This window comes from Haliotis asinina, chromosome 4, assembly GCF_037392515.1.
Source record: "Haliotis asinina isolate JCU_RB_2024 chromosome 4, JCU_Hal_asi_v2, whole genome shotgun sequence".
Lineage (NCBI taxonomy): Eukaryota > Metazoa > Mollusca > Gastropoda > Lepetellida > Haliotidae > Haliotis > Haliotis asinina.
In genome coordinates, this window is record NC_090283.1 from 80,988,051 (window position 1) to 81,007,283 (window position 19,233).

The 19,233-nt window shown below is 40.9% G+C and overlaps 1 protein-coding gene across 3 annotated transcripts; it reads right to left on the reverse strand.

Moving 5' to 3' along the window:
- Positions 1-826: 826 nt before the first annotated feature.
- LOC137282765 (uncharacterized) lies at positions 827-13,546 on the reverse strand. 3 transcript variants are annotated; one of them, XM_067814550.1, is made up of 9 exons: positions 13,202-13,546; positions 8,784-8,848; positions 7,660-8,016; positions 7,013-7,258; positions 3,899-4,024; positions 3,389-3,496; positions 2,614-2,697; positions 2,170-2,283; positions 827-1,499 (listed from the first exon to the last, which is right to left on the reverse strand). In XM_067814550.1, the coding sequence occupies exons 1-9, from the start codon at positions 13,273-13,275 to the stop codon at positions 1,438-1,440; spliced, it is 1,236 nt and encodes a 411-aa protein (XP_067670651.1). In that variant the 5' UTR covers positions 13,276-13,546; the 3' UTR covers positions 827-1,437. The 3 variants fall into 3 exon arrangements, with proteins under 3 accessions (XP_067670651.1, XP_067670653.1, XP_067670652.1); XM_067814552.1 differs by having other exon boundaries at positions 3,973-4,024; positions 13,202-13,491; XM_067814551.1 differs by lacking the exon at positions 13,202-13,546 and adding an exon at positions 13,016-13,064.
- Positions 13,547-19,233: the final 5,687 nt, after the last annotated feature.

Genomic DNA, 19,233 nt, shown 5'->3' on the forward strand with positions numbered 1-19,233 from the left:
TGACATGGGATGACAAGAAGATACAGGCATCTCCCACATTACATGGGTGTTGCTCTCAAAAAGGATGTACCCATGACTGAGATTCTAGAAGAAAGCAAAAACCAAGTCACTGACATATTGAAGTTGTCAGTAATCATTTTACTGGTGCCGAATGGTGTGATCTTTTTCGAATGGCCCGAGAAACTCCAAGATTGATCATACAGTTGATGAGTCGTTGGATGTAAAGAAAAAGGTGAAAGGTTTCAAACAGTGTGTGTTCGCGTCCATCAAGAGAGTGGGGCCATCGTGAAACCTCCCCCAACTAAATATGCCAGGTTCTTTGAAGAATGTTATCAAGGGCTGTGAGGACCTGTCGTTTTTCACGCTAAGGTCTCTCGGCTGATCCCATCTTTGCTTTCTTCAAATTTTTATTTTTAAATTTGCAAATGTTTCATTGCGTTTTGTAAGTGAATTTGGTTCAGACAATCCAGTGATAAGTATTAACATATATTTGGCATGAGGTTGAAGGACGCAACAAGCCTCTGCTATAAAACGTATGATGTAATATTATTGCGGAACATCTGTGTTACGCAGGTTCGTCTGCAAACAAAGAAAAACAACACTTGATCTGATCTGTGTATCGGTGCCCTCAGAACTTGAACGGTTTTCCCGAACGACTGCAAGGACGATCGGGGTTAAAACTGATCTTCAGCAGCTCATAATTGTTAAAGTCGACGAGGGATCGGGTGGTCATGGTCGCAGGTCAATGGCCAAGATTTCAGACTGGATTGTCAGGTCCAAACTCAGTTAATGGCTCAGTTTCAGCGTTTAACAACAAACACACCTCCATAATTACCCTTTGAGTGCTAACTTAGCACAAGGACACTTTATTTCGCTTTACAGTGTATATCATCCAGAAAATTAGATACATTATCACTTCCTTGGAAGACACTGCAGTGTAATATTTTACGGAAATATAACACAAGTGAAATACCGCTAGACGTATGACGTCATTTCGTTCGCTCGTTTCATACCAAATCATTAAGTCGGTTTATAAAAATGGTATAACACGAGAGGTCGTGTAGTATCCCCTATATACGATACTATGCAACATCACGTTTTATAGTGAAAATGCAATACAAAGTTGTATAAATGTGTAGATACCCGTTGTCATCGTTCGATTAGTATCGAACTATAGGCACTCCTTCCGGCATGTGATACAAAAGTATCTCACAGGATATGACTCCACATGAACTGGGTCGATGTCTCTGCAAGTGAACTTGGTCGATGTTTCTGCAAGTGAACTTGGTCGATGTTTCTGCAAGTGAACTTGGTCGATGCATCTTCTGGTGATCTGATCTATGTCTCTACTGGTGAACTTGGTCGATGTTTCTGATGGGGAAATAACTTGAGTTCCGAGTTACATCGTCAGTTAATCGTAATGTTTAGGCCAAACCATTAAAACTGGGTTTGCACTTGAACGATGGAACAGAAAACAGTCAAGAACCACCAGGCAATTTCTGAAAATGAAAGCTGTATATGTGTCAGAAGGTAACTAAAACATTAATACCTGGTAACACGTGTTAAATGAAATCTGTATGCGGAAGTAAACCCGTATTACACGGTTTAAGCACACGCAAACATTCGAGCAGTCTCTTGTCTCCAATAATCATTCTACTTTTATAAGTGCAAAGATTAATGTTGAACTATATTTTAAATTTTACGAGTACGAGTTAATTGATGTCACCATGACGGAGTAATCGTAAATCAGTCAGGTATCATCCTCGCTAAAAACTGAAAAATGTCTTGGATGATATCAAAACAAGTCACGAAATTACATGAGGTGAGCTCCGATTTTACGGTGAAATTAATTGTGATCCATTTATAAAGGAAAAGGATTCATTAAATGGTCAGAACGTATGGTATACATAATTCAGTGGTACTTCACATTTGGAGATCCACACAGCAGTGAATGAGTATAGTGTTACGTCACTTCCAGCAATATTCCAGCAATATCCCAGCAATATCACAGCGAGCTTCACACATTGTACTAGTGGGGATTCAAACCCCGGGTTGTCAGCGTGACGAGCCAATGCTTTAACCACTAAGCTACACCACCACCATCTCTCCACACAGTAATGAAATAGATGTGGATTTAAGGAATGAAAAGAGACCCGTGCACTGACTTACCAAGGGGTGAGGTGCCTTCTACTTCTTGTCCTTTCATCACCACCCAGCATATAACCGGGTTGATGAATGCCACGAAACACAGAACTCGTCTCCATTTGTCTAGAGGTGACCAGTCTGTGAACAAACTACGAAGGGTTGTAATAACGGTATATCCTTGGGTGAGGAAGGAATTTCGGGATAGAAGAGATTCCCCCACCCCGTGCCCCCATCCCCCAAATCCCCGTGGCCCAGTTCCTGTCCACCTGCGAGTGGACTCCACGATCTGGTTGTTTCATGGTTTTTTAATCCACCATGAAAAGTGTGTTAACGTTTATACTTCCAATCCAAACTGAAAGTTCAAATTCTCCTACCATTTAAAGATCATATTTACACGGGTATCTGATCCGTTACACAAAAACAAATGAAACACTGGCCAGTAACGTAAAAGTCAATGGGTATACATACTTTTGTCTGGTAGGCTGCACAACATATGAGCGACGGAATGTAGACCATAAAAGGTTACCTCGAGGAAGAAGAAGCGTAGGTAGTCTGAAAAAGAAAGCGTTTGTAACCACGGGTTACGGCATGTGATTTACATTTCAGTATGTGATCATGGATTGTGGAGGAAATACATTTCCAACAACTGTAGTATAAAGCATCCCGTTCTCCAGGTATTTACTGTGTTTATTTAGTACTTTAGGGTGGTCACCCATTCTGTTCTGTGGAGGTAGGGGGGTCATCCAATTTCTACATAAACATATTTACAAATTACGTTTAAAAATTATAGGAAGTTGGGGGAGGAAGAGGGCGATTGTAAGCATGACAGAGAGGATGGGCACTCACTTTGTACATAAAATGTGCGTGCGTGCGTGCGTGCGTGTAGAGAACTTTCACATTGTACATGCTTACGCATAAAGGTCATCGTCAACCCTCTAGCCATAAATTATGAACGGACCCGTAAAGGTCCGGGGTAGCATAGGCCTTCAGTCACCCATGCACGCAATAAAAGGTCACTGTGCTTGTCGTGACAGGCGACTAATGGGTATCGGGTGACACATGTCATCGGTTCCCAATTGAGCAGATCGTGTAGTGTGTCACGTGACAGATTTGACGGAGCGTACGGTTCGTAGACCCTGTCAAATCTACCTACATGGTTTCGTATGCTTTGATTGTTAACAAATCCGAATTGCACAAGTTTATCTTAATGGTAATAATTATACACATGCAATGTCAGAAGTACCTGTCGTCCTCCAAATCAGAAACAATATGATCCACCAAAGCATGAAGATTGCACACAAAATCAGGGGAATCCATGCTGTAACTCTCATCAACCTGCGTTGCACATTTTCTGAACGAAAAACAAAGTGGTGGAACTGTTCATGACGTTTCTGGTTCATGCTGTCTCACAAAGTTTTACTGAATATATAAATCTGAAAATATTGGCAATATAATATGAACTCACAGTGAATTGTTTGATTCTGATTAATTATTTCATGGGCAACTTCTTAAAGCGGGATTAAAATTGTCAGTGTAATAGAGTAAATTGTAACGTCTTAAAGCGGGATTAATATTGTCAGTGTAATAGAGTAAATTGTACCTTCTTAAAGCGGGATTAATATTGTCAGTGTAATAGAGTAAATTGTAACTTCTTAAAGCGGGATTAAAATTGTCAGTGTAATAGAGTAAATTGTAACTTCTTAAAGCGGGATTAATATTGTCAGTGTAATAGAGTAAATTGTTAAGCACGAACTTGAAGAGTTTGAAGTAAGTCTTGACAAGAGATGAACAGTGGGCAGCAGCTGATGAAACAGGAACGGGACGTACAGAATGATCATTGTTGACCAGAAGAAATGGACGCTGAGATCTATATCCTTTCCTGTGGATGGACAAATATACAACAACCTTCACATGACGGCAGTCAGTAGAAGCTTAGACTAATGTTTAGTCATGATTACACGATGCCATTTAGGAAGTGGTCAAATGCAACATATGTCATATTTGGGATTTCACTTCCTCAGTAAAGTACAAATTCTAGTACTTTTTTTGGTTGAGTCTAGACTACCAGTTGTCCGACTTTCATTTTTGTGGAAGTCGCGGTGGCTGAACGGGTTTGGCGGCTGACTATGTGTGCTGGCGATTAGGTGCCTGACTTACTTTACTGACGAAGTGAAATCCCAAATATGACATATGTTGTAATGTTTAGTCTCTGAATATATATAATTTTTATAATAACAAACTAACCTATATAAATTGAAAAGGAGCCCCAGGGAGACCACAGATCCAGAACCTACGTAAATGTGGGGAAGACAATGTGGTTCAGGGTCTGTGAGACAGGCTAATAGAGGCCCTAAAGCTGGGTGTGTGACGTATGACAGTTTGCGGGGGGTGCTGTGGTTTGGTGGTGTTGCTTCGGTGTACATGGCGTTCCTTTTCAGTGTTTATTTGTTTTTGTCGGAGGGGTTTGGGAAGAGGGGATATCACTCATTTTCGCGCTGCTGTATAGTTACGTGCACAGTTTATAGACTTTCTCCATTTCTATGATATTCTGTACTTTGAAGCGTTTCAAGTTGGGGTCATCTCCAAACCTTTATATATTTTCTAAATAATCTTTAACCCTCCCAATGACACGACGGCCTATGATTACGTATTGCAGTGTGTTCTCAGTCCAGTAAACCTAGTCTCAGTACTTTTCGTTACACTCCACTACTGAGTCTAACCACAGACCATATAATAGATTACTGGTATATGGTCTCTGGAGAGGTTTGTACCCGAACGATTCCGAATGCTAGTTTCCATACGATCGCTTCCGGGTGATGCACATTGAGCACGCCAGAATACTGTCAACAGTAAGTAAACAAACACTGAAAATAGCGTTTTTGTCAATATTCAATTATGTCAGATTGCGGAATTATCATGTCATCAGAAAGCCCTAAGCAGGTGAAATACATGTGTTTTATATTTTCGTTTACTGAGGGATCTGTGTCAGTGACTAGCGATTTTTTAAGTCTGGTGAAATCCTAAACAGTTGCCGTTGTCTGATTGGTTAAATCCGTTCGGCCTTCTCGCGTTTGACTGGACGGTCAGAGGTCGCACTAAGGTTACCCGACGCGACCTCGTGCTGGGTTTTGTTAGACTGAGTAGTGGAGTGTAACGAGTATTGAGACTAGGTTTACTTGGGACTATTTGTCTGTCAGAAATAGTTAAAAAACCCATTTTTTTCTGTGAACATAAGTTCCATTGGTAAGGAGAAAGGAAACGCGAGGAGAGATCAGTGCAAGTGTGAGCATTGTGGATTTTTTTCAAATCAAAAACGACTTATTTGGAACACACCATGGCTTTATGCAAATTTGTGCGCTGATATTGTGTTACAAAGGGCATATTAAATGCCCACTTTGAAATTATACCAACTTCCGTGCTGAAATTTTGAAGGGTGTAACGACCATGGTGTCTCACTGTCACTATAAAAAGTAACAGGTAGGAGGAGGTCGTCTCAAAAACAAAACCAGGACGGGTGAAGCAGACGATGATTGGAGGTCGGGCTGGGGGATAGAGATATCAGCTAAAATATGGTGATTCCATAGGGGAATTAAAGTAGGGAAGTTCACGATTTGTCCTAACATATGTAACAATAACAAGTCCTGTCCATCTTCTGTTGGTCATGCCACTTAAATACTCTGAGACATTTAATGCGATTTTTTTTGTGGGTATCAGGTATCAAACTCTCTTACATATCTTGACATCAACTCCATGAAAGGAAGGCACGTAAGATGTTAAACAATAGATGAGACATAGTCAACACACCTGAAAAAACACAAAATATACTTAAGATAACCCCATGCGCCAGTAGGCAGCGCAGGCATTTTAGTGAGTTGACGGTCCGTCGTCATACCCGACTGAGCGACCAAACTGTCGTCTTTTGTCTGATCTATTGTTTTCAGCAGCTAGTCGAGTTTAATTTATGTTTTTCCCTATTTTACGAGCAAACATGCTTTTCTGGATATCCTCTTACTCATCCTACTGAATGTCCATTTGGCCAGTGTGAGTTATTTCAACATATCCTATTTGCAGTTGCGTAAATTTGAGCACTTTAGTTATATTATGTACATTCATCACCACCTCCACCAGACTCTGGAATCGCGCACCTGATTTGTTGTGTTCAATAGAAATGTGCATGTATTGAAGGTTTTATCATTGTACATGGACATTTGTGGTAAATACTTATATTCGGAGCAGCATGTGTACTGTTGGTAGATGATAAAATATTGGTGGCTGATCCTTCTCAAACATCTCTCTCTCTCTCTTTCTCTCTCTCTCTCTCTCTCAGAGGTGTACTGACATAAATAATGTTGTAATGATATGTAGTAAAGAATAAGGTAATGTAATTTAATGAGTGAGGTACTGTAAGATGCAATGGACTGTAATGAGAAAACTAATGTAATGAGTAATGTAATGAGTAATGTAATGAGTAATGTAATGAGTAATGTAACAAGTAAAGGAATGCAATGGAACGTAATACAATGACTGCTACAAAATAATATGATGAATGGGATGTGTAATTATGAATATAATATATGCCATATAATGAGTAATTGTACTGTAATAGATAATGCAATGTCATGCGTAATATGAACGTAATGAGTAATGCAGTGTAATTCCTTTCCACGATGTCTGTACACTGCAACATATGCAATATACTGGATTGTCATGTGGATAGGATGGCCCTGAAAACAGTCGACCTGGACGACGGTAGATGTTGCGTATATCATGATGCACTTGAATTATTATATCTAGTGCCTACGCCACGTCGGGATTCAGAGTTTCACAAATACTCAAACAAATAGTTGAAGGAAAGAAGGAAGCCTACCTGAAACCCTGGTAGAACCCACTTCTATATCTCCGAACATGCAGCGATATTGTGCCTGAACATTACCATCGTACTTCAGTTTGCTGGTTGTAAGGCATGTATCTTGTTCGTGTTCTATTACTGTTGGTATATCCTTAAACATCCCTCCTCCCGTCTTATTTTGCCATCTCATGTTCCTTGTGGTGGGACCGGACACAGCCTCGCATATCAGCATCTCTGGTGCTTTTTTTATTGTTTTGCTGACGACTTTGAAAGGGTAAAACGTGCTAAGTTAACATTCGTACTCAAAGCATATACATAAATTCATATTTGTTACTATATATAAATATTTCTTATTATCAAGAAGGCAGTTACTAACTGAGACGTTTCGCATAGTGAAGGTTCTTATGAAAGTCTTAAACTAGATTGCCAGAATGTCCGTTACTGAGGTTTAGTCTGTGTACCAAATACAAGAATATGTACGTTACTGCTCTACCTTACTGAGAATCGAGCTTATAGGTTAGAAAATAAACTTGAAACAATGGACGCATACGCACCATTACACCAAACCAACAAATATCAACACAAAATGCTATCATCGTGTTAACGTGTATATTTTGAAAGGGAAACACTTTTATATACAGAGTACAGTATCTGCAAATCCTCACCTCCATATTCAATGTGAGGTGTGTAGAACTGACTCACGTATTCCATTCCAAGAAAATATCCATAAATGGCACACTTGATGTTACATGTCACCATGCTACAGTCAACGTGTCCTCCTCCTTCCACGAATGGTTTTCGACTGAAGTTGCCAATGACGGAAACATTCCACAGGTCGCTAAAACGTGTTACCCTAGGTTCATCGTTGTCTACAGTGATGGTGATATTGCATATATGCAGCTTAAGTGAGAAGATCCTGTCATCAGTATCTAGACGTATGGACGGATGGCACGAGATGTTCACGGGGATGAGGATGCCTTCAGCTATTGCTGTTGCTGTGTTGTACAGCAATATAGCCCATACTGTAACGACAATGTAGAGACAGTGTAAAGATAATGTAGAGACAGGGTAAAGATAATGTAGAGACAGTGTAAAGATAATGTAGAGACAGAGTAAAGATAATGTAGAGACAGTGTAAAGACAATGTAGAGACAGTGTAAAGATAATGTAGAGACAGAGTAAAGACAATGTAGAGACAGAGTAAAGACAATGTAGAGACAGAGTAAAGACAAAGTAGAGACAGTGTAAAGATAATGTAGAGACATTGTAAAGACAATGTAGAGACAGTATAAAGATAATGTAGAGACATTGTAAAGACAATGTTGAGACAGAGTAAAGATAGTGTAGAGACAGAGTAAAGATAATGTAGAGACAGTGTAAAGATAATGTAGAGACAGAGTAAAGGTAATGTAGAGACAGTATAAAGACAATGCAGAGACATTGTAAAGATAATGTAGAGACAGAGTAAAGATAATGTAGAAATAATGTAAAGACAATGAACAGACAACGCTAAGACGATGTAGAGATAATGTGAAGACATTGTAACGAAAATGTAAAGACAATGAAGAGACAATCCCATGACAATGCAGAGACAATAAAAAATCTGAATTAATGTTTTGGCAGACATGGCTACTGATGCATCGAATCAACCACAGATTCATGTTGAGCCAAATATGAAGGGTGGGCAAAGTCTTTACTGTGTGATTCAACATTTTGTTGTTTGATAACATGTGTTGTCTGATATACCCGTTATGTTACAGAGTATGCACAGGAACATTGATTAACTCACGAAACCAGGATAATTCTCCAAGAGTCGTTAGATTCATGTTGAAACAGGATTGTTTCCAGTGATAGCTGAAATGATAAAGACAATAAAATGCATCAATTGTATTTATTATCCACTTCAGACTTCCATATTAGAGAGTAGAAATTGTAGATGAAAACTTCTCCTTAAATGTGTGATCATTGAACAACCTAAAGCTTCTATATATTTTTAAATGATTTAAAAGCTCTGCACCATGAGTTTAGATATAGCACACATTGCCTTCTAGGGAATCCTAACTGATACCAAATAGCTTTCACATTTCTCTTTCATCCTCCTCCACCGGTAGGTTGGTTGGTTGGTTGGTTGGTTTGTTTTATAGTTTTAAGGCAATGTCGGCCAATAAGAGGCCTCACTGCGCCCCACACATTGACTTGATTTAATAAACAACCATGGGTACTTTCATCGCCAAAAGGAATCGTATAGTCAACATACAAGAAAAGACAGCACTATTAATCATCACTTGGAAAGATGTACACATATGTCGAATAACCTCTACTTCGTGTTACAGATTAAAAACGTTAAGTAATCACTTCTATTTCTGAAACAAAATGCTCATTCATTAAAATGCAGTAGATTCAGATGCCAAAGTATTAAAATCATTTAAAACCACAGAACTAAATCTAAGATAATTGAGAGCCAGCCCGGATTACGTCATATTTTCCTGATGACGTGACAAAAGATTTATTTTATTTTGGTAATCCCACAGTATAATATTCAATATTTTCATCCAAATCGCAATGGTCACACTTAGCAGAGGTACAACAGAAGTGTGTACACTCACATAGTACAATACAAGTGTGCACAATCACATAGTACAATACAAGTGTGTTCACTCACATGGTATAATACAAGTGTGTACACTGACATAGTACAATACAAGTGTGCACAATCACATAGTACAATACAAGTGTGTACACTCACAGAGTACAATACAAGTGTGTTCGCTCACGTGGTATAATACAAGTGTGTACAGTCACATAGTACAATACAAGTGTGTTCACTCACATGGTACAATACAAGTGTGTACACTCACATAGTACAATACAAGTGTGCACAATCACATAGTACAATACAAGTGTGTACACTCAGAGTACAATACAAGTGTGTTCACTCACATTGTAAGCGTATTTCAAACAGACTTTCTATTGTTGAACCCATGATGCATGCATGTTGATAGATTTTTTAACACTTTGTAAACTTGTTGCTTTGAAAAGCAGCGTTGATTTACATACACAGTGTTTCAACATCCTTCAATTGTGAAATTACGAACACACTAATATGAAATGATAATGATCTTCTATCACACCAAAATCACATAACACACAAAGAAAGATTATGATATCTGCCTTTTTCTGTGTATAATTGATGTGATGTACGTCGTAAACGTGCAATTGCTGTCCTAACCAGTTTAATGTTGACATCAAAGAGATAATTCTCTGCTTTAAAATCTCACTTGAAAGTTGTATACAACGATAGAATAAGCTGGGTACTTCACACTTGCAAGTGCATATTTTTTAATCTTGTGTTATAGACTTAATAAATACACCGGGAATATAATGTAATCAAAACTTTAATATCTTAATATTAAATATCTTGATATCCAGTGTCTTAATATCTGTTCATATGCTTCAATGTGCATAGGGTACCGTCCACATTCTCCAAATAAAAAACATGCAATTAGAAGTACTGATCCTAACACATAATAATGTTTTGCAAGCATACAGAACAAACCTTTCTAAATAAAAAAACGTGCAAAACCCACACCTCTGAGGCATATAATAGAATAGGTTAAATTATGGAGTTAATATAAATGTATTATAATTTACTTCACCAGCCGTCTTCAAATTATTAACTATCCCCTTATATATGGAAGTATTGTCTTACCCAGGTGGGACACATTATTTACACGCATGTTCCATGAAAATATCTTCGAAAAATATACACCTAAATATTTATAACCCTTCGCCACGTCTAAACAATTACCATGTAACGTTCATTTCTCAAACTTGGATATTTTCCAGCATTCTTAAAAAAACCCATCTTAGTCTTATCTCTATTGATTTTAACTTGAATTTGCCACAATAACCATCTAAATTTGACGTTAAAACCTTTAACAGTACTAGAACACGTGATATAACCATCGGTAAACATGTACACTAGTAGAAATAACTTTACAATGTCATGATATATATTTAAAGGATATAGTTGTATACCATCTTTACAATGTCAGGATATATATTTAAAGGATATAGTTGTATACCATCTTTAGAATTCAGATGAACAGCAGTGGCTAGTTCATGTAAAGAACAGACTCAAAATACACTCCTTGCGAACACCTCATTACAATCATAAGTTGCTGACTAAACTCCCTTACTTCTAATGCATCTTTTAACATTGGCATGTATGCTTCGTAACATGTTCACTCATTTTATTACACAAACCATGTGTTGTTAATAACACCCAAAATTGTGTCTATTAACACAATGAAAGACTTTCACTATGACAAATCAACAAAAAGGACTTCAAACTTCGAACCTTTGCACGAGAAATGTCCCTGTGTGAGGCTGTTTAGAATAAATAAGTTGTCAGTGGTTGAATAACCTTCTCTAAAACGTGTCTGCGCTTCATTAATCTTGTTTGTAACATTAGGTCAAAATATCAATCTTCTTCTTTTAAAGCGCCAAGTAAAGTAATTCCTCGATAAAGCTCTGAATTATTAGGCTCTCCACTCCCATACAAAGGAACAATTATAATACCCCTCCATCCGTTGGAAAAACAAGCCTCTCCAACATTCAATTAAATGTAACACATATATGTGACATGAGAATATCCTTAGCACATATTTTTAAAATCTGGAAATAAGATCGTCTGTTCCTGCAGATTCATTTCGTTTCAATGGGGAGCATCCATTTTCTTATTCACTATTAAACTGAGTTCAGAATTCAACCCAGGCTACAGCAGGGGCCACAGAGGTGTTATTTCAACCCCGTAACTGTGGCTGAAATAAGAAATGATCCCAATAAATATTCATTCACGTTCTCGTTAAATTCGACGGGAAAATGTGCCCATTTTGAACTAACAGTAAACACGTGTTGGGCATGTATTTATTAAATTGCAAGTTTCGCAAGAGGTATGACTATACCAACCCACACACAACGCAACACCTGAGTAAATAAACAAGGAGTTTAATGCACAGAGGTCACGGGGTGATTTTTACAGCTTTCAAAGAACATAAACATCATACACATTCAAAAGTATACAACGTTATGTCAATGTCAAATACTCTACACATCAAGCCAGAGAGCGTTTACACAGTTACAAAACAGCATAGTATTCACAATGTAATACAACAGATACAGTTTACTAGACAGCCACCGCCTGAATTGTGACTGTCATGTGTATTATATAGCTATTCCAGCTATCGCAAACAATCGCGTTTACAGATAAAACTTACGATATCGTTGTTATTGTGAACTTGAGATTATGTCATTTAGATGGACCAAGGCATCGATGTCTAGTCATGAGTATGTCGCGAAGGTACGTGATTTGACCAGTGATTTGACCAGCGTGAACTACAAACAGCCGTATAGACAGATTGCATTTCACCTTGGCTCTCTTAGCTTAAGAGACACTGGTCACGGATTAAGTCCGATGCTCGTTATCACTGTGGCCCTTGACAGGTTTAACATTGAGGAACGTTGTCAGTTGGTCTGTAAATTTCCATTTTCAATAACTAATACAGTTATAATGAGTGAGTGAGTTTATTTTAAAGCCGCACTCAGCAATAATCTAGCTATATGCCGGCAATAATCGAGTCTGGACTAGACAATCCAGTGATCAAGACCATGAGCATCTGCGCAATTGGGAACCGATGACATGTGTCAACCAAGTCAGCGAGTCTGACCACCCGATCCTGTTAGTCGCCTCTTACGACAAGCATAGTCGCCTTTTATGGCAAGCATGGATTGCTGAACGCCTATTCTACCCCGGGACATGCACGGGTTACGAATACAGTTATAGAATATTGGTAAAACTTTGTCCAATTTCCCCGTGTTAATATATTTAACGACCCGGAAATTACAAACAAAATGAACTCAATGAACGTGATGGAAATTACGTTGAATTTGATGAAGCAACAAGACATGGATAAAAACAACCCGGAATAAAGATTTAGGTGATAACACGATAGGTCTTACGTTTCTGTCTGTGCCGGCTCTTGTGACTGTCACTCGGGCAGTGAAACTCATGACTCACAACCGGAAGTCTCGCTACAGTTCTAGCACATAACTATATAGCTAAAACATACACCTAACTTCTGACATATCAAACACGCAGGGTATCACAATCACTGTTAAAATGCCTAACAGCAATATCAAGTTTACCTTAACATTTTGATGTGTGAAACACCCTGGTCGAATATTTCTTCTCGACAATTACTTGGAAATGCTGCCTGCATGTAGTCCAGTCCTTGTCACACTGAACGCAGTGTTGAAATAAACTCGATATATACTCCATGCAACGACGATACAGGTAATTTATCGCTTTGCCTGCTTTTGTCAGTAGATTTCCGTGGCTACACAAACACAATGATACAATGTCACTGTGCACTGACATTCCATTCACTTTAACAGTTAAACATTCGCTTCGTGAACACAATGGTAGGCGACACTATGTCAGGAGACCCAGTTCCCGGAAAATTTCAGTGACGTGGTTCTCAGAAAACAGGTGTTGACTACAGGTAGACAATCAATATGTTCTAGTTGCGTGGATATATCCTACGTATTTAATTCTAGATGCAGTTGCAGAATTCCGTGTGTGTGTGTGTGTGTGTGTGTGCGTGTGCGCGTGCGTGTGCGTGTGTGTGTGTGTGTGTGTGTGCGCGTGCGTGTTGCTATGTATTCGCATTGCCGTCAAAAGAAAATACACGCACCCAACATCAGTGTCATGTGTTTAAGAACAATTGTGTCAGTTAAGTTGTTTCAAAGGCATTTAGAAGCATATTTAGTTTAATTGTGTCAGTTTCTGATATTTCTGTGTCTTCTTCTTCTGGTGTACACGAGTACAAATTACAATAGACGATACACATGTTATAGTGTCTACTTCAGGACAGCCATGTCCAAATATTTCTACTGACCAAAAACTATGTGACCAGGCTATATGATATTTAGTTATTATTATTCAATCTGCAATCTTGATCTTTATCACTACCGCAGAGTACATTGTTTTGTCAGCTACCTTGTTCCTCTTTGTCACTTCCATTAATTACTGTATATGACATTTATGGCCTTTATTGGTCATCCCCCTTGGCTGTGTCTGTCATCACATCAGCTGTAGAAGGAAGTGCTATTAGCTTCTCTATCTGTCCATTGTTGAATGTTTGCCTGTCTATTGTTGTTAAAAACTATATATATGTATGCTCACATCTATACTGCACGTGAGACGTGAGACGTGAGAGGCGAGATGTGAGTGTGGAGACCGGCATTCCTACTGTCTTTGTAGGGACGACCGCGAGCAGGATTATGCCGCTCGCAGGAAAGGCCCTGGGGTTGAGCTGGAAGTCCGCTCACCTCATTCATGTACACTCGTTTGGCATGTCTTGTGAAACCAACTAAAGAAGTTTGAACTAAACTATAGTAGTATAGGTAATGGGGGTTCTGGACCACTTTCAAAAAAAGTCTCTACAACGCCTTATTTACTAACTAAGGCGTTGGTTGGGCCCTTGGCTCTTGCTACTATTACCCCTACTACAATGTCACGTTTACCGTGTGTTGGTAGGAGGTAACACTGTGCCGTACGGTACGATCAATAATTCTTCTCTTACAAACCCCCTACCCGGCCCATCCCTCAAGTAGTATAAGTTAGGTTCGTCGGCTTTCATATCCACTTTATCTATGTTGTAAGTTTTGACGGACCATATAGGATCGGTGGCCCGCTTACGGCTATCACCCTCGTGTTCCCCCGGCTGGTATAGATACCTCACTAGGGCCCTATCTGGTATCTGTTTCTCCTTCCCACGCAATGGAGCGGCCGACTCTGCAACTATTGATTTTAGTTTGATAGCGTCTGCCGGTTTCTTACCGGTGAGACGGGTGACTTCATGGTTGATTGCCGACACCACCTTGGGTAACCTCGTGACCCATTCAGTCGATCGTTTTCCAGGGGTGGCCATCTCCCTAGCATACTGATGGCCGAACAAGCGCTCAGCCAAAGTCCTATTAAATCTCTCAACTATGGCTTGGCTGCGATGGGCTCTGGCCGTGCCACGCCTGACCTTTGTATCGTGTTTGGCTAGCAGTTGTGACACGGCACCCATGAACTCCCGTCCGGGGTCAACTTGCAGCTCTGTTGGCCACGTCAGCGGACTGCGTTTGTATATGCGTTCGAATCCTCTGGCTACCTGGGCCGAATCTTTCGTGGTCAAGGGTTCGGCTTCCTTGTAACGACTGGCTACGTCCACTACGGTTAAGGCATACTTGTACCTCTTGTCGTGGGGTAGGAACAGTAGGTCTGCCTGGTGAACGCTATTAGGTATGTTAATACCGAACCTCCTTCTAGGCACGTAGCGTGGTGCCGGCAAATAGACCTGCCACAGGGCTTGTTTTTCAAGCTACGCTTTGGCTTCCTCCGGGGGTACTCGCGCTATTTTAGCTAGCTTATCTACTGCGCTAGCTCCTTTCCAGTACCCACGCGGGCTGTAGTAAATAGCCTCAAATTTTTTCATGTCCATACGCGTATGTGTTTATCCCATCAATAGCTATCCAACGTTTTGTGTCCATAGGCGACAGGGACGTCTTGTTTATAGTCAGTCCGTATATCTTATGTCCATCACTTCTAAGTGTGTTCATTTTATGCCTAAAGGTACGGGTCTTGAACAGGGCTTCCTTGAATCTGGCGTGTTTGATGTGTTGTTTCACCACATACTTCTTAACCCCCTTAGCCTTCCGGATCTCACTATTGTCGGCTTTCAGTATGGAGTACATCTTAGGTCTCAAACCTATGTACTCGGCTATGGGCGTGCCAGCACACTCGTCCTTCATCTTACCTAGGACCTTTTTATTTACCGTACTGTGTATGGTATGGGTCTTAGGGTAGTCGCTGGTGTCGTATAAATCGAGGTGTTTTTTCATGTCCTCGTACACGTCCTCGGTTCGAATTTCTAACAGCAGGGAATCCGTGTCAGTGTACAGCACTTCACACCTGTCGCCGTACTGTTTCTTGAGCTCGTTGTAGTAAAAGTCGTACATCAGGTGTTTGGATAAATCGAGGATGCTCATCCCCACGTAAACAGGCCGGTTGAATTTTATGTGGCTTTTCTTCATGTGTAGGGCAACCAGGTTGTCTGTGAATATCTTACTACGGTTGAATGCCGGACTGACTATCAATCTCCTGAGCTTGTCTTCCTCACTCGACCGAACCAGCTTCACGGTCACGCGTTTCCTCAGGTTCTCCATAGTCTTACCAAACACCGAGTTGTTCATGAGCTTGTAGAGATTTTTCTCAAAATCACTGGTGGCTTTTTTTCGTAGGTCTGTGTTCATTCTGATGTAGGGCTCCATCCATGGGCTTTGGTCGAACATGAGCACCCTGTGTATTTTGGTCAGCCTCATACCCAACGACAGGTACAGCTGTAGGTTGCGATAGTGAACGATGTACTTGGTCTTATTCATTAAGTTAGGAACGAGTTTTTCAACGTCTGTCACACGCCCACCTAACAAGTTATGTTGGTACTCAGACATCCAGTCTGGGTTAACCCTCATACGTTCGGGGGCCAGGGGGTAGCTGTTGTGTGATGTGTGTAATTCCTTGGTATACTCTAAGTCAACCTCGAGGATATACCCTTTGTTCGAATCTGGTGCAACCCCCATAACATCAACGTGGGGTACCCATTCGAATCCCCTTGTAGGTAGATACTGGCTCATGGCCCAGCCGTACAGGTTGTTTGCGTCGAGGTAGAGAATGTGATTGGTTGGCTTGTTAGGATCGTAACCTTTCACGTATTGATTATTTGCTTTCGCGTATCGTTTGGATGCCATGGAAATCCCACCTCGCAAGCCTTTCTCAATGAATAGGTGCATGTCGTAATCTGTGAGCAATTCCAAATTAACTCCGGTCTTTTTAAGCAAGGCGTCCCACGACAGACCTGGGCTGGTGTAATACCATGCGGGGTCGAGTTTATACTGCTTGAAACACGTCCGCCTAAACGTTTCAAACACGTCGGCTAACAGCAGTACATCTGTCCTCAAGTACAGGTCGTGATAATCACCCAGGTTCTTACAACCCAGTTTATTCCATACGTTAATCGCGTGCGAGTAATCATCTCGTGAGACGGACGCCTCATTCAGCTTGCTATAAAAGCAGTCAATAGGGGGTAGTCTGGTCTCGGTGAACTTGGCCCAACTATCCATGTACTCATAGGGGTACACACCCTTCCTCATAAGCAGGGGTCTAGTCTCGGCGTCTGTGTATCAATCGGTGATAGGGAAGGTATTGTTGGCCTTGACCAGACTGTTGAGTGACGACAGGAGGAACTGAAACGAGTCAATGAACCTAAGTCCGTTTAAGCTGAAGGAGATGTATCTCTCCATGTTGTTGGGGATGCACGTTATATTACCATCGATTTTCGCGATGGCCTGCATGATCAAGTGTGAGTCGTACCCTCTCAAGTTGTGAAAGACAACGGGGATGTTTATTGTCTTAGGGTTGATTTTAAGCTTGAGGTTGCACGCGCTGTGAGCGGCGCCTCTATACTTACCAGTTATGTGGCAGTGATCTCTCACCGAATCACCGTTAAGTGGTGAGTCACACACGTGACAGTTAGTGCTACTAACGTGAGCTAGCCTGTCGACTCGGGTCATACGCATGGGAGCGATTTTATACAATGCATTCCTAATAATTTTTTCTTCCTCCTGCAAACACTTTAGAAACCTTTCAGCCGCGTCAGGGCCCCTATACACTACCGGAGCTTTCGTTTCCCCGTCACAACGGACGACAATGTATCCAAACGAACAGGCTTTATGCTCTTGTGTTTTGTGGGTGAAGCTCTCACCACTAGGGGGTGTGGGGGAATCCCCACCCACAACTAAGGCTTCGAAGTCGGCGTATATGATATAAGGCACAGACATTTGGTTCTTGTGGTTACTGAATTTTAGGATATTATCACCTTCCTTAGGCATGTCGACTCGTATGGCCGTCTGCCCCACACCTTGACAATCATCCCGGTGGGATTCTAATAAATCAGCTCGTGTGAAGCCATGTAGGCATCGTTCACAGAAGTGGGTCTTTTCTCTGTGTGCCGATTGGTCATACAACAGCCTGCTAAAGTGTTTTATCCATGTGTAGTGATACTTGTCACCTCGCTGGATCATGAATATATTGATAACTTGGCGATCCTTCACCGGGCTGACCCTGTGTACTATTGTTGTGTTACCTTCGTGCCCAAAGACATTTATAGCCAGATTATTCTGTTTTTCTACTTTAGTGATCTGGGATATGGGGGTGGGTTCATCTATACCATCCCAGTTGAGCCCATCGTCTTGGGGATAGCTAGAAAGCCTATCTGAATGAGTGTCAGCTGGAAATAAGGCTGACCTGATAGCTAACCTCAGGCAATCGTTTCCTCTATTCTTAACGTTTACTATGGCATGTTTGTTCCTATAGTAGGGGGGCAAGGCTAGGTATGACCCGCCTCTGAACGGCACGTAGTTAGCTATGTCTAGATAGACATTATCGATTTTATCTACAGCCCACCCGGACCCCAAGTGTGTGTAGCGTTCTAGGTTTTCTCGTATCTGCTGAAAACTGGTATCGATTGATGCGTCAATGGTCTCTGTATGTGTGACGACCTCTTGTTTACCTCGGAAGTAAGGCTGAACATACTCAGTGGTCCCTGTGGGCCCCCCAACCTGCTTATCGAGCGACATTTTCACTGTGATCTAAAACTTGATACTTCCTAGGTTATTTAGTTCCTGGTTGACCTTATCAGCTATCAGAGGCTTGATATCTGAAATGTCTATGTTTCTATCAACGTGCATGCGCCAACCTCTCAAATAGTTGCCTACAGCGCGCTCAGTGCGCACGAACTGTAGGTCAATAGCTCTATTCTGTCGTAATAATTCTACAAGCTGTGGTTTTCTCATACGGGAATACCCGCCTAAACCCAAATCGTGTGCCTCGGCTTTCAGTTGTTTTACAGTGGGAGGTTTTGCTACGGGGGCATGTGATAACAATGCAGTTAACCCGGCTCTCCCCAGGTTTGAATAACCCGTGTATCCAACCTGTTTCGCTTGAGCTTTTAATTGTGTTACCGTAGGAGGGGCTTCTAAACCTAGTAATCTCAACAATGCTGACTTCCGCATTCGAGAATACCCGATCACACCTCTCTGTTTTGCGACCCGCTTCAGCTCGCGCACAGTAG

Coding starts and splice junctions, on each gene's coding strand:
- LOC137282765 (XM_067814550.1), bottom strand. CDS start 13,275: ATGCAGGCAGCATTTCCAAGTAATTGTCGAGAAGAAATATTCGACCAG. Junction 7,259..7,659: donor ACCTCACATTGAATATGGAG/GTGAGGATTTGC, acceptor ACCCTTTCAAAG/TCGTCAGCAAAACAATAAAA. Junction 4,025..7,012: donor GGGTTCTACCAGGGTTTCAG/GTAGGCTTCCTT, acceptor GTCCATCCACAG/GAAAGGATATAGATCTCAGC.